At 37.6% G+C, this 17,236-nt stretch overlaps 1 protein-coding gene across 8 annotated transcripts in view; it reads right to left on the minus strand.

Annotated features, from left to right (window-relative positions):
- Positions 1-17,236, minus strand: part of LOC126095166 (cleavage and polyadenylation specificity factor subunit 6) — a 193,632-nt gene that overhangs the window by 146,658 nt on the left and 29,738 nt on the right. For 7 of the 8 annotated variants that reach the window (XM_049909892.1, XM_049909890.1, XM_049909889.1 and 4 more), the window contains exon 2: positions 5,941-6,189. In XM_049909892.1, the coding sequence (XP_049765849.1) occupies positions 5,941-6,189 (249 nt within the window). Of the gene's footprint in view, positions 1-5,940; positions 6,190-10,901; positions 11,096-17,236 lie in introns of all 8 variants that reach the window. The other variant, XM_049909894.1, reaches the window with a different exon arrangement.

Below are 17,236 nucleotides of genomic sequence, written 5' to 3' on the forward strand. Positions count from 1 at the left end.
GTTGTCTGGTGACCTTGTGTTGTTTGCTTTGTCTATGTTGAGGTCTCGTTTGAAGAAATGGCCAAGCAGTAGTTAAGATTCTCAGAATAATAATGTAACAAATCTTTATGCTTAAACTCATATATATATATATAAAAAAAAACTTGTGAAAGAAAAACAAAGCGGCACTTGGTGTTTGTTTTCGAATATAAAATTACACACGAATGAAAATAATGTATAATATTTCCAACTATTTCATAAGAACTTAAGTAATCAATTTGAATACAGTAGAAAGGAAAGAAAAACTCCAAAGTAAGACAGATCTGAGAGAAAGAATGAAGTACTCATGCAATTAGTGTGTCGCCTTTAAAATTATTACTATTTTTGACTAGGTGATACATGGTTTGGTGCTCCATTTTACCACCTCATTGTAAGATACTTAAGGGAAGGGCGTCATGTGATGAATAATTGTGCTGTAACAAAACTGAGTTATCACATAGCTCCCAAAACAGCAAACATAGTGCACCCTTTCAGCGACTGAGAATTTGCAAAATAATGCTTTGTAATTGCTGCAATAATTTTAAGCCCAGTAGAAATTACTCTTTTCGAAATCCTTCCTTTTTTAATGAGAACTGTTTCTTGACACTGAATAAATAACAAACAACAAGTAAAGTGTAGATGGAAGATAGAGAATAAACATTTTTTTGTCTGGCTTTGGATGAAATTTGGTCCTAACGCTCAACTAAGGCCAATGACATATTTCCTACCTTGGAAATAATTAAAAGCATGACCATTATTGCGGGTGGGGGGTGGGGTGGGGCCTTTTACCAATTTTAACAGATGGATCTCCTGCAATGATTGATCACAAGTCTAGTGTGTCAGGAAAAAGTTGAAATAAGATTGTACACAGTGGGAAACACCAGCAATACACTATGTTCTACATCACACTAATCTGCTAGCAAGGTATACATTTGTTAATTACAAATAATATACTCCAGTCACACAATTTGCAGAAATCGGTGACTTATTTCTTCGCTGGAAAAACTTTAGTTGTGAATATGATGATGTGACATTTTTCTGATGTTTGCTTGAGTAGATATGGTATTTTCCAACATATTTTCAGCACGCATATAAAGGGTGTACACGCGGACAAGAAAATAATTCCCAGATTTCCTGGTTAAAAATACACTTTCTTCGGGGGGAAAACACACTTTTTCCCTGTTAACTAACAGCATATACTCTCTCAGACGGTATAACTTATCAATCGTTTGCATGGTTATGGTTTTATACACAGGCATAGAATTTCCCGGCACTTTAGAAGACCAGACTCGGGGGGGGGGGGGGGGGGGGGGGGGGGGGGGGGGGGGGGGGGGGGGGGGGGGGGGATCTTGGATTTGCAACAACATATACGCTGCATATTTTCTTATTACGAAAGTATAAATTCAAATTTCATGAAATACCACATGTTACATTGAAACACTGAAATCGAGATGCTGTTTTGTAAGCCAGTCATAGCTCATGTCACATGATCTCCCCAGCTGATGACAGCAGCTATTCAGAGATCAGAACACGTGATGTAGTCAGCCAACAGCAACATCACTTAAGTTGTGCGAACACACAAACAGGAAAAGTTAATGGTTTAGATTAATACACACAGTGTTGCTACAAGTAAAGCAAAGCTTTCACATATAATATTGTGTCTCTAAGGTTAATACACTGCAAGAGAAGCTAAGCTTTCACATATAATGTTGGTCTTTAATGCGCGTATTACACATTAACATATATCACACAAATGTGAAAACTTTTAATAACAACATAAATGTCTGATCTTCTGGGCTTGAAATTCTTCTAAATGGCTCATCAAAGAGTTGATTTTTAAATGAGAGTCAAATGCTCTGTAATTTAAGAAATACATCGTACATTCTCGCACATAGTTCAACTTGTGTAAAAGGAAATTTACTTTGAAAGTAACGCTTTTCAAACCAGCATTCGCAATATTTTCCCAAGACCTGTTAGAACTAGATTCGTTTCAACAGTTTCCAAAGAGCATCAGATAACAGGCGCTTGCGCAGCTACGATAACGTAGGAGGCCCTTATGTTCGTACATGTAAAACATTATAAGATCTTACATTATTTCATAAAAGAAACAAGACATCAGAGGATACTCCAAGAGAACAGGAATTTCGTGACCCATACAAAAATGTGCACATTTAAGGTTCACATTTGTATATCCAGATTCCCAACAAAGTAGGTCTCGTCCTGATATTAAGCTTTTCAATGTGGTTTTCCGGATGTAAATAACCAGTACTGTGTTATCTCATGTTTGGTTCTTTATTATGGCATAATGCCATACGTGCTAGAAGATGAAAACGTGCACTTGAAATGCAGCGAACAGTTGAAACAAGCCAACAGTGTGGAACTGAACATGTCGTTTCAAATATCTTGACTGCCTCAGTGGAAAAGATTAAACACTTGATAGCTCCCGGCCACAGAAATTCATTTTGTTTTCATTAGACATGAGAGCAGTAAACAAAGAGGAAACAGCAAAAGTCACTAAATGTAAACACGTGGAGACTACCCGCTTCCCCACTATAACTCAGACTGCTCCGCGCATCATCAGCCCCGAATCTACAATATTTCCGAACTGGGGCTATACTAGATAGTGCCGCCCCTCAAGCGTTTGATATAGGACATCAAGAATTTTTTTTTAAAATCGAATTTTCAAAAATATGTTCATTTTGTAATGCACATCTTTCTGAAGAGTCTGATGCATAAAATATATGTGTTCGAGGAAAAGTAAGACATGTTATTTGGTCGTAACTGTGTCAAAGTGCAGTGTCACGCCTCTTCAAACAACATTCTTCTATCGCACGTCACTGTGTTTCGCTCTGTGATATTGAAATGTGTATATTTTGTACTAGATGCCATCAAACTATATTCAGGACAGTGGAAATTAAAATGTCCTGTGGTGACTCTCCTGCTTCCAGTTGGCCGGTTTGACACCATTCCCCTCTTTTTTTAAAAACTCTTCAAAAAATCTGCACTATTTACTGCCTATTAGCTAATAACTTGCTGTTTTGTGGGACATAAAATTAAACATATGATAAATAAAACCAGTAAAGACAAGAGACAAGCAAGACAGTACATATTTCTTCAATCCTTAACTCTTACCTTTTTTTCTCTCTAATCTTGTTACAGCTTTACAAGGCAGGCCTTTCTTTCTACAAAAGAATCTATTACCTCATCAAAGTTCGTCAAACGTTTTGCTACATGAAAAATCAAAATGGCGTTGTCTAACACCAAAAAAGCTGTTAATACAAATAGGACCAAAGACTGGTGTGGTTTCTCGATCTGATTACGTCTCTTTTGTCACTGTCTGCGAGATAAAACAAAATAGGCCTTTCTAATACTGCAGCAACTGCAACACACACCAAATAAAGGAGACTGTTTTGGCACAAATGCTAATTTTATATCACGACAGAATATAATTCACAAAGTACCAATATCAAATGCCTGTTAGGCCTACTACAAGCAAAAAGCTTTATGTTAGGAAATAGTTTCACACTTCATTCGTATGCTCCAGTTTCTCAAGCATGAGACCGAGAAGTAGTAGTACGAAATTTTTATACAAATTTCGAATAGTCATGTGCTTCCATAATTTGTGTAATGTCCCCATTTCTTCTCCTTCCTCGCTCTAACAAACAGTCTTGTTATCACTAATTCTGTGACTATTCCTGCCAATGTCAAAGGTTATTTGCCGGTTAACTTCACTGCCAGAATCACCATTTTAGTTATCCTGCAATTATTCTCTGGTTAGGCGTTGTTACATGTTCGTACAACACATTTTCCATGCTACTTCCAGAATAGCCGCTAGCAGGGTACTGCACGGCTAGCCCTTACTAGTACAGCAGTGTGATCTTTCTTACATGTTATTCCTGTTAGTTATTTATTTCCATTCTGGTAGTCTGAATCTATGGAGATTTCACTAATAATTATAACAACACTCATCATTTGCAAACCCAATCAACCACATAATCAGAAAGCAGTTGGCATTCATCCATTCAGCTGTACTCTGCTCAGCTCGTATAGCCCCTTTTGTATGCAGGAAAGTTTATTTCTAGATGCGACGAGGAGTCCCATGACAGAGGCGTCACATACACTATGCACGCATTCACAAATCAACTTATGATTCATTCAGAAATCAACTTAGAATTATTCAAAAATGTTCAAAAACCGACAAGGATGTGTTTCAATGTCACATGAATCGATAGACCAATGTGTGCTGGATGCTAGGCATTTCGTGAAACAAGGGGTTCCCCCCCCCCCCTTTCCTAAATCCAGGCCTGCTGCACATGCATGAATCTGGCAGCTTGGGCGCAACAGTAAAATTTTTCCCGGTAGCATCTAGCTGCTTGCTGCGGCTGCTTACACAACAAACAGCCACATTTCTGCAGCCAGAAGCGGGAGAAGGTACTACTCAACTGTGCATGCGCATGATCCCACTCGTAAATGCTAAAATGAATCTAATGTTAACAGTTACGCTCATCGGTGGCAATTTGTTGTTATGAAGCATTGCATAATCTTCCTAAAGCCTTTGACACATTTTGCTGTTGGCAGACACTTGTATGAGCACTGTGTTTTGTTGTTGTATATGGCACATTTCCTTTGCAATTTAAGTTTTACTTTTGTTTTTCTCTCGTTCATGTTTTATTGCTGCAATATTGTTCTGCAATAGCAGGCTACAGTTATATCATTTGTTAGAGAGCATCAACTCTTACCAGTCAAAACTACAAAAAAATTAACTGAAAACAAAAACAATGAAAAATTCCTGGAATTCTAAAAAATTCCCAGGTTTTTCCCGGTTTTCTCCCAGATTAAAAAATTCCCAGGTTTTTCCCAGATCTCCCGGCTTGTGTACACCCTGATATAGACATTTTGCTATTCATGGGCACGAAAGGAAAGTTAGTAAAAGAGTTTGGTGATTCTATGGCTGACTGTATCTCATTTCTAACCAAGATGACCGAGCACACACACACCAGTAATTTTTGTTTTAAACCAAAAATGTGTGTAAAGTGTTTTAATAATTAGTTCATATTTGCCCTGCAAAATTGTGATTAAGACAAAACAACTTTAAGGATATTCAAGTGCACTTTCACACTGATTAATTGCAAGTGGAAAAAATCTGATAAAGGAGACAGTGAATGAACATTCTGATGTATTTGTTGCTGTGAGCCTGTCATATGTTCAGAATAAAAAAGTATGTGAAAGCATTTTTCAGTAACAAAACTAATTAAATCAAAACCTGCAAGTAGTGTTATGTTCATATTGCAGCAGTAATCCACTTGGTGACTAGTAATTTCACTTCGAAAAACTGTTAGCATCAAGTGAAGCAAAAGTGTTCCTTTCTTTTTGCATGTAGTATGACTGCTCTGAGCTTTACACTTCTGTGTGAGTACATTACCTTATGCAAGCATTTTATTTGTAATCATGAAATTGAAAATGTGTTAGAACATTCAAAACTAAGTGAACTAAATCTGTGGACTGAAATAGATACACGCTTCCTCTACGTGTTGAGCAGGACAGCTTTTGTCACAAGGAAATGTTTCCCAGGACATAGAAAAGTTGCACACATGTTGCATTCTTACGGGTATTGGCCTAACTGTGGAGCCAGCAAGCCACCAAGCAGGCAGCTCTCGTGCCCAGCTCTGATCTAGGACACAGGGCTTTGGTTAGCATTGGCTAAGATGCTTTTGGGAAATGAGTACACATTATAACTGCTGGCGTAAGTGATTAATACCATTCCTTGAGGGAATTCCAGAGGATTGGACAAACTGTAAATCATTATTGAAAATGTTAAAAGATAATGCACTGAGACTAAATGAATCCTACATTTCTGCAATACAAAATATCAATTTACATTACAGCAAAATCATCGACAATGTCTCCGATAAATTCACTTACCCAAGTTAGATTTCCAACATACAACTGCCGCCTTCCTACTTGATTTGGTTGAATATTATTACCCATCTGATGGTATGGGGGATTTGAATTAGGACTATGTCCATCTGTATTTGATATTGCAGTAGAACCTGGTGTGTGTGATGGTTGAGAGTTCTCATCACCTCCACCTCCACCTCCTCCACCACCACCGGATGAAGGTGCAGCAATTACATCATCATACAGATCTACACCATCTGCAGCAAATTCATCCTGCAACACACAATGAAACATTACGTGTGATCTCTTAGGTTTTCACGGCATGCTTGATTAATGGTGTGCTTCAAGGTGTTCAACCAAGTTGTTGTTTCCATTTTGTGTAAAACATTTTGACAAGATGATGGCCAAGTCAGACATCAAAATACTGTGCATAAAACACAAACAACAAATTGGGTAAACACCTAGAACCACATAACTAAACATTACTTACTTTATGGAAAATAAATTTCACGTATTGTGTTCAGTAATTTTAAATTACAATAATTATAAACCCTGGAACAATGATACATAAAACTGTCCAAAAATTATTTAATTTCATGATGTGAAAGATACTATGCTTCTCACATAAGCGAAACACTCATTACTGTATATGGACCCACATTCACGAGGGCAATACAAATGCATGGAATTTTCCTCTCACACAACCCTGCTTTTGTCTTTTGTCTGATAATGACTTTCCAACTTAATTTCTAATTAGTCTTACTTCATCCAATAAACCTTCACGTATTGCCAAAATGAAGGCATACCTGCAATCAAAAGTTTCTATTTTGTTCACAACCATATGTGCATCCTTTGGCTGCCAACTAGCAAGCAGAAAAAAATTATCCAATCTACATGAACCGCAATGATGATATAAAGGTCAGAGAAAGTTAAGCTGAATATAAACAACAGCCTACTGTCAGTAGCATACATTTGACTCCACATCCTTTTCACAATGCCAGTTATACTATAATATATAATTAACAAAGCCAGAACCACAGTGCCTTCAAATTGTACAAAATGCAACATTCCCAAAGTACTGTCAACAAATGTGTGCATATGATTTACGTATATTATTGGGGCAATCTAATATCGTAATTTATAATATTATAAGACAATAAAGCTTGGTCTGAAATAGTTTATTTCATGCCCATTTTTGAAGTAACTAGCTGGAATCTTCAGACTCTCTGATCTCCCAGCAGCTAGTTACTATCAAAACTGGCCACGAAATAGCTATTTCACACCAAGCAATCTTGGCTTCTAATATTTATAAAATGCGCATATATCCTAAAAAATTCAACACCTGAAGCTTACTCACTGAAACAAAAAGGTTGCATATAACATGTTGCAATTTTATTTAAAAAAACTTCACTATGCCTTGACTGACCAACAAGTTCTGGCCTACTCATCAAATTAGTATTATTATAAAATAACAAACAATTAAAAATTTTATTACACCTGCTTGTGATAAGTCTCTACATAACCTTTTAGTACAAGGTTGCTGGTGCTCATACTGCAGTGATAAGCTAGCAGCCAGCTCATCATCACTGAAAGGGAAGGGAGGAAAGGATAAGGTGCACACAAAGACTAGTTTTCAATAAGTCTAATGTTTTATATGGACTCTCGATAAAAAAACTGTAGTAAGGTGCTTCATTCCGTGATGACCCAGCAACATGGATCATGGTAAACTTATTTGACTTCCAAAGATTACTTACATTAATGAGACAAACCATTGAAATTCTGAAACGACAGATTTGGACCAGCTCAGAACAGTTGAGGCATTAGCATTTAGACCAGCCACTTAGAGGAATATCTAGCGAAGATGACTGGTAATTTATGCCATTATTTAATGTCTTACTGGCAGTAGTGAAATTGATATAAATTTAAGAGTAACACAAGACCAAGCTTAAAGGTCTAGTTTTCATATTTACTTTAGTTTTATGGAAGATTACAAATTTTAAAATAATGACAGAAAGTATAATTTTCCTTGCAAGAAAAAGTGCGACATGAGTTACTGAGCAATTTCTCCCTCTTGAGCTTACAAAATGTCTTGCTCATTCAACAAATGAGTACATGCACACAAGTGCATCACTGCAATCACAAACTGGCTCAGAGCGATTTCCAACAGCAACTGATGTTCACTAGTGTTTCTTTCAAAATAATTCTAGAAATTGATGACAAAGGGCAGCACCAGCCGAGGGACAGGTAGCGAGACATACTACATTGTTCTCATACGAAATGAGTCCAGTTTTCAAGTTACAGGTGGCTCGCGCGTCAAGAAAATTGTGACTGAAGATTTACTTGGGCAATGCCATGCTCAGGTTTTGTCTCCAAAGTGTACGGAATTTTCTGCATTTCTATTGACACTGTATTTTGTGGCAATTGTGTTTACATTTTAAACATAAAAATGTCAATTAGTAAAACACACACACACACACACACACACACACACAATACACTGTCATCAAAGTGCGTTTTGACTGTAGTAGAGCTGCAATGCCAGATCAAAATCACAAACAAATGTTCCTATTGTAGTAGCCTTTTTTGTAACCAAGCCCAGTTATCTTTCTCAGATAGTAATGTCAACACAAAATGCTACCTAAGCATTATCAACACAGCTGGAACATCTATCCAGAAACAAAGTTTTGAGCAACGTTCACAACTGCCTCTATTAAATTACTGGCTTCTTACCAACTTTTGCATAGTGTGGCACACCAGAGGAAACAAATTATCTAAAATTTTTTTCAGGATAGATACTAAGCTCTGTTTTTGCTCAAGTTCTCCTTAACTGCAATTATGAAAAATTATGGTACCATTAAAATGCTACATTTTATTTCTCTGAGATTCCAATGTATGACTTCTGCCCTGTGTTCTAAACAATTCCTAATTTTTTTCAAGGATGTTATTGTGCTTTCATTGGTGCTTAAAAAAATTAATCTTCATATTCTGTCACACAACGGAAAAAGTTTACACTATACATGGACAATGTTTTAAAGTGTATCTGATACATTTAATCATGAACTGAAGTTCCTTTTCTGGCCATTACGCCATTTGTGACGAATGAAGAAAGAAAAAATCTATGTCAGGACAGCCCTATGAGTAGTTTAATTTGTCATAAATTATTCACTGAATCAAACATACAGGCTTATCTCTGAACATTGTGCAACTTCTGCAGTCCTGTGCTGTACTCCACCGTCGTGGCAGTGAGCAAAAGCATTTATAAAAATGTTCCAGAACAATTTATTTCAACAACAAATTCCAGAGTTACGAACTTAAAAGTTACCAGTTATACTGAGGTCTGTATAATGATAATATTTAACTCCTGCAATGTTGTCATCATTTCATTGCTGGAAATCAAACAACTGGCTCATATTGTATACTGCTACAATGAAAAATATTGACTGGTTGTTCTGCAAGCAAGTCTATGGGTTTAAGGACACAGGTAACAAACACATCTCACAAAAAAGTTTCTTCGTAAATCAATAGTCTGCACAGTCCTATGTTAGGACAAGCAATTTGTGTGTGTGTGTGTGTGTGTGTGTGTGTGTGTGTGTGTGAGAGAGAGAGAGAGAGAGAGAGAGAGAGAGAGAGAGAGAGAGAGAGGAGAAGAAGAAGAAGAAGAAGAAGGAAATGTGATTGCCTGACCACTTACAAAAACTTGGGAGACCCAGTCACGCTGTTAACAGATTAAAACCATCTTCCTAAAATTTCGGGAAAAATGTTGGATAATTCACAAAACTTCAAAACTTGAACCACATTCATTTAATTATCACTTAAGAGAGAGGACAGAGCCAGCGGAATATCCACTGTGGCCCGCTGGTTGGAAAATAAAACACATTCCAGTAAAATGCATTGCAAGAGTTCCGTATGCCACAATCACCACACATGGGAGGGTTCTCGCACCGGAGCAAGAAGCCATACATCAGAGGGCTGTGGCCTATGCGTAGATGAATAAGGAGGACCTTGTCCCATCAACAGAGCTGAAAGGAGGTGTACCATGGCTGCATTTGGGGCTTTAGTAAATGGAGCTTATTTTCTGTCACTTCCAGCCACTCTTCTTGCCATTCTTGGCTGCTAGATCCACCCTTTCGTGTCACGCAATACTCACATACCCTGGTACTCAGCAGAAAGATAAGAAATGAATAGACTTCATGTTAGTCTTTCTGGTGTTCCACAGTTGGTAACAGCAATGCAAGTTGCAATGAGGTGCCGATAGCAGTCGTGCAGGATCTGGTGGAATCAATGACGCACATCTGCTGAGCCACACTTCCAGTGGCTCTGGACTACGAGCACCCTCCACCGCCACAATATAGGATGGCCTGCAACAACCAGACAGCCCATCCCCATTTGCAACAGGGAGCAAACCAGTCACAACGGAGTCGCCACTGAGAGACAGCCCAGTCGCTGCTCTGACTATTGTTCATGCATTAATTGAAAGAGCCCCACTCTACTATGCTCTTGTTGCTACTGTATTAGCTGGACTTTACTACTGCATGTTGTTCTGTAAAGAGTTGTCGTATGATTGGAGAAAGCTAACAGTTTAGCAAAGCTTTTGTTTGCTCTATTTGTTCGATTATCATTTCTGCTCCTAACCAGCTTTTCTATTACGACAGCTACTGCAAAGCTCTGTAGCTCACCTTTCCTTACAGCTGTGTTCCTCTGAATTTTAAAACTTTGTAAATTTCTTATGGTAGATTTACCAATCTTATTCATAATGAGATGATAAAACCAAAACTTACTGGAACAAGAACACACATTCAACATAAAAATTAACAAAGATGGGAAAAAAAACTCATTTCAACAGAAAATGATAAATAAAAGGGGATCAAACTTGGTTCCCCCCTCCCTCCCAATCCTGTAACAACCAACTGTAAAAAATAAATGTTGCCAAGTTTCACAGTAAAATAGTTTAAGTCATATTATCAGAGGAAAAAGCAAACACTTACCAAAGATGACATTTTAACCTGCCTTGAGAATGCACCTTGCCCAAAAGCTTGTACCCATAAATGTACTGTCACGTGTATTTGTGTGCGCACAAGTGCTTGAATCAGGCACACACCCACTGGCTGTTTTCTTTAGTAAATGATGGCTTTTTCCTCTATTCAATATTATTTACACTGCAGCTCTGCTTCATCTATTTCTGTGAATTTTAATGCACTCAATTAGAAGTTACATGAAAAGTGCTTCCTTATTATAATATTTTCATTCTAGTTCTGGTCAGAATATCAATGCCAGGAAATGAGAAATTTTCATATGTAAAAGATTCTCACCGTTAGCAAGACCATGTAGTTTGTAGGAAAGTCACCTCTTTACATACTGATAACTTGTTATGGAACCTTCTATTTATGATTAATAATATGAGAAGATTATCTTAACCAACTCCCACACACTTTTACTGTCAGATGAGGAAGTCTCATTTCAAATATTTTATAAAGTGTACTGCATACAGAAAAACTCTTACTTGTTTATAATTTTTCTGTGACGTGCTTGCAATCTAATTTTTGCACTCAAATAATGAAGTCAAATGTATGAGTTACTCCTTGAAACTAAAATGTTTCCTTATGTGTCTAGACAGTAGAACACACTGGTTCTACATGTATAAAATTTAAAAAGTTCACAACTACATCTCGATAAAATTTTGTTGTCCTATTACATCAACAAGAGAAAAACAAACTGGTGCATAGATAATTGTGCATGGTAACCAGTATCAGATTTTTTACCTTAGTTATAACACAATTAACTACAAAACAAAGCCGCTATCATATTTATGGACATCCACAAGGCACCAGAAATCCATGAAATTCGGTGTCCATTTTCAAACTGCAAACACACCAAAACCTTCACTCCAATAATGAGCGGGTAGAGGCAACTGATCATACAAACCTATCCTTGCACATTAAAGAAAACACAAAAATGTGCACAACTCAACTGGGTCTACAGTGTGTATCACATGTGACTAACAGGTGCGCCTATGTTTTTTTGTCGTATTGTGATGTATTTGATTTGCCTTTACCTTTTTTTTCCCCTCCCACACATATACAACAAGGAAAGAAATCCTTCCATATGTTTACAAAGAATACATGGTGTAACCTGGAATGGTAGTGAAGTTAGTTAACCCCTTTCCAATACTACAGTGTATACAAATATAGTATGAAATAAATATATAAAATTTAGTAATACATAAATGTAAATATTCATAAAACTTCATCACAGGCTTTAAAACAATGGTTCTACCACTACTAATAAGGAAATGTTCATCTCGGTATCTATGATAACCAATGGCACCTTGGAGAAATTCTGGAGATTAGTAAAGAACACATAGCTGCATAGGTCAAATTCTCGAGACCAACTGGACCTTCCTCGATTTGTATGTGGGCACTTCATGCTGTGTTTGATGGACCCTTCTGAAAATATTTTAATGACTTTGCCTGCTCCTAGTGCAAGAACAACCACCAATCTACTACATACTTTCAGATTAAACAACATCCTCCACTGATAGCCTTTTTAAGCAAACAAACACATTTCTGAATGTTATGGATGTATTATATGTGAATCAGCATTTGTTGTACACTAGCTAAGAGTTAGAAAATGAATCCATTTTTATTTACGTTCTTTCAGTTTGAAACCACTAAAGGGGAGAAACAGCCTTCTGATTTTCTGTTAAAAGGTATGATGATAAGCATATCAGAACAAAAATAAATACAGTGACAAATTTCGACAATATTACAAAAAGGATAGTTGCTACTCACCATGTAGGTGACCTGCTGAATCACGGATAGGCACAACAAAATGACTGTCAAACAAAGCTTTCAGCCAAACAGTCTTCATGAGAATTAGGACAACACATATGCACTCAAATCACACACATATGACCACAGTCTCCGGCTGCCAAGGTCAGACCAAAAGCTGTGGTCATGTGGTGCGAGTGTAATTCTGATGAAGGCCTGTCCGGCCAAAAGCTTTGTTTGACAGTCTTTGTTGTGCTTATTTGCGACACAGCTTCTCCGCTACATGACGAGTAGCAACTATATGTTTCATAATATTGTCATTATCCCATCCTGGAATTTTTACAGTGAAACTTCTGATTTTGGTAGAAAACTGCTGAAATTTGCATAAAATAACTTTAGAAATGACTATCACTACATATTAGAGATGGGCAAACTGAAACACTTAACAGTTTCGAAACAAATGAAACAGTACAATGTAATGTTTCGATACGCTGTTTCGAAACAGTAAAACAGTTTGTGTTTTATAATTTAATAAACCTACACATTTTATCATGAGGCGTGAGAGCGCTAATCATATCGCAGAAAGTATGAAACTATCACTTAGGCGTTTTGACAGTTCCGTACTTCATGCAGCAAATGCGCTGCTTTCGTGTCGTGTCACTTTCATACTTTGCAATTGGCTGAGGACAGCCATAGCTGAAGACAGAAGAACCACCACGAACGGAACTGGAGGTGGGAGCAAACTGCAGAAACTACGGATATTCTACTGGGATTCCCACATTCCGTTAGTATGGGTAATATACCCATCCTGCTAATTTCCATGCACACAAAGGGAATCATTGTGGATAATAGGTATACAACAGAAAAAAATTTCTCTTTCAAGGTGTTTCGAACCGTTACAATAAATTCACCATGTTCCCCAGCACTTCCCGTTCACCATTACACTATAAGTGATATGTCAGACAGATTTATTGCAATTATACCTACATCAAATTTATGTATGTGTCTAATAACTGTCACTCTACGTCTTTTTTTTATTCAAAATGTAGTAGGCTTACTTGCGTTTCTTAATATGATTACTGTACATGAACAGAGAAGCGTGTGTTATAAAAAAAAGTGTAATTTATTTGAATGATTTTCACATATTTATTATTTTGAATGTGAATAGTATGCATAGTTTTATTGTTTGGTTAGTGTTTATAAAGCAGATGTTACGCCATTTCGGAATAGGACAGTCAGCTAGAAACGAAGATTTATTTTCGGATATCTTAAGCTTCATGCTATTGCCTGTCAAAAAGATTTCGACACTCTTTGAAAGTGTTTCATGAAGTGGTATGTTGTGTTTCAGTACCTGTGCCGAGCCCGAATCTCGTCCGACACAGAGCGGAATGAAACATCACTGTTTCGATACACTTAGTCCGTTCCAAGCACAGCTGGACTGAAACAGCCTTATTTTGAAACAACGATACAGTTTCTGTGTCTCGCTCGAGATCGAATCCGAGACAGGGGCGGAATGAAACACCACTGTTTCGAAACAGTGAACCACAGCCATTCCGAAACACTGAAACAGTTGCATGTATCGATACACTGTATCGAAACATAGAAACAGTGGCCAAGTCTACTACATATTTGTATTGATAATTTTATCTCCCATTACCCCGAAGTGACTCAAATAAAAAAGTTACAGTAGTTACAAATTTTTAACCCACCTTTCCTGCCAATGCCTGTTTTTGAAAATGAACCAAATTTCAAAATTAAGCCAAAACCACTGTTTTGATCCAAAAACTTGGGAAAAATATTTTAAATATCTTCCATTGTGTCTTCTAATACCACTTTTTTCACAAACATATGTCACAACAAGATTTCTTTATTTTGGGTGGTTTTAAATGAAATGAGCCCTACGTACAGTACTGTGTGCCATAGCAATAAGCTATCAGGAGGCTGCACTTGGTCCTTCTAACACCTTGCCATCAACTTTTGCATCACTTCTATGATGGCTTATTCCACATCAACTCGCCTAGGCCTTCCTGTGCAATCACAGATTTTGTAGAAATTTTATGCAAACATTTGCACATGTCCCCAATGAATATTGGTAAAGTTTAATGTTCATCGAAGCAATACTGGCCATGATATAGTCACTTGTTTGACTCCTTGCAACACTTTGTGCAGATCAAGCATGAATTTCTGACAATTTTGGGCAACTATATCTCGGGCAATACTTGGCTGACAGAAATGAAATCTGGCCATCTTGTACAACTTTATGAACTCACTTAAGAATAATAATGAAAAGAATTTTACAAGGCACATTCAGACAGAGAATTTTAGCAAAATGGTCCAATATAATCCGTGCCTGAAAAAATTTCAAAGTTTATCTTCTTATATCTCAGGGAACAGAAGTACAATGAATGTGAATGCCGCGATCTAACACAAGGTTCTTAAATATAAAGTTTCATTTGTGTACCGTTTTCTCACAGTGGACAAATTAAATGCAAAATCGAAGATTTTGTGAAAAGGTAAGATGACCATTTTCGACCTGATTTTGCAAAAAAACTATGTTCTATAAAACTTTCTCAATTTTGATCACTAGAAAAACTATGGTTTTAACCATAAAAGAAAGTATTTGATTATCCAATGTGGGCTAACAGTGCTAGATAATCTAAATCAGGGACGGGCAGGAATCCTGCACATGTGCGGTGCACTTGCACGCATGCAGTTAACAGGTGTTCCGCGTGCACACAGGAGCAAGCTGGCCACCCGCTTATCTCCCATCCCCACCATACCTTCTGTCCGCTCCTTCCTCTGTACTGCGTTTTGTTTCCTAGCTTGCTTTATTGAGTGAATGAATAAGGTTAGTAGGAGTGCTTGATAGAAATAAAGGTTTGAGAGAGTACCTATTACCTACAATACCTTTTATTTAATTATCACAGGTGGAGTTTACAATACGTTTAATATCTGGAACAAAATTTCTACATACAGACAAACACAAACAGTTACGTAAATTTTCATCACTGATGTTTGCTCTTAACCGAGACTTATTAATTCAGCAAACGGTTTTCCAGCTCTCGCTACATTAAGTGCAGTCTTATAACTTGCACATACCGCTGGGCTATTATTGTTGTCGTCCTGAAAACTTTAAAACAGTGCTCCATAAAATGTTAAATCAGTTAGATGAGAGACATGACGAGAGAAAGTCGCAGATCTCTCGTGACAACAGCAACTACGACAAATTCAAATGGCTCCGAGCACTATGGAACTTAACTGCTGTGGTCATCAGTCCCCTAGAACTTAGAACTACTTAAACCTAACTAACCTAAGGACATCACACACATCCACGCCCGAGGCAGGATTCGAACCTGCGACCATAGCGGTCGCGCGGTTCCACACTGTAGTGCCTAGAACCGCTCAGCCACTCCGGCCGGCCAACTACGACAGATTCATCTGGTATCGTCAGATCGCTCTTCTTAAGCTCAGTCGATTCCCCATCCGCTAAGAATCCGACAATAAATTGTACTCGTCCTTATGAAATTTATTATAATGGCCTTCAATACTAAACTTCCGTTGACCAGCGAGAATACTGCCACATATTAAACATTTCGAATTTTCACGTTTTTGCACAAAGAAAAAATGATTCTCCCATTACTTTTTAAAAGATGGCAAATCTCCACTTCTCCGTTTCTTGAAATACAACGTTCACTACATAGTGCTCGCTTCGCATCAACGTAGCAGCTTAGCCTGGCACTACACTGCCGCAACCTGTCGGCTGTCGCCACAGCCCCGGTCGACGCCTGCACGCGAGCAGCACACGTGCAGCGCTGTGCGCTCGTGAGCCGCGTGCAACGTTTGCCCGCCCCTGATCTAAATCAAAGTGACATGAGAATCACCACACAGAAAAAAAATGTAAACTCCCGATTCTTATATCTGATAAGAGTAAATGCGTGCTGAACACGTAACGTAATATGCAATAGGTCGGCAGCACAAGAATGTGGAATACAAAATTTCATCTGCTATTTTCCAATAATCTACAAATTTGTCAAAAATTGATGGTTTTTGTGAAAAGGTGAATATGTATGTTCAACACTTATTTTACAAGTACAGTTTTCTATTCAAGCTGTGTCCTAAGTCTCACCCCCCCCCCCCCCCCCCTACCACCCAGAACACCGAGTTTAATTTTGAACATACACTAATAGTGCTACACAAATTGAGGCAAAGTTGTTGGAAAAATCGCACTGTGAAGTGCGGTGTCTTATATCTCGTGGATTAAAGGCATGATAAACATGTAGCTTCAAACACAACTCACTCAGCAACAAGAGGTTTTCAAACATGACATACAATTTACATAATGCTTTCCAAATTTCTACAAAATCAATTCAAACCTGATCCTGTAAACATTCAATTTGCTTTTAGGAAATCAGTTTTCATAATTCAAACTAATCACAGTTGAAAAAGGCATGTTTTCATACATTCAGAAAATCAACTTCAATTTTCCACTACAAGCTAACAAGCCCTGAAACTGACTGACAAATTTGAGGGCATGTACCATGGCAACTGGTTAC

Source organism: Schistocerca cancellata, chromosome 8 (genome assembly GCF_023864275.1).
Source record: "Schistocerca cancellata isolate TAMUIC-IGC-003103 chromosome 8, iqSchCanc2.1, whole genome shotgun sequence".
NCBI classification, from domain to species: Eukaryota; Metazoa; Arthropoda; class Insecta; order Orthoptera; family Acrididae; genus Schistocerca; species Schistocerca cancellata.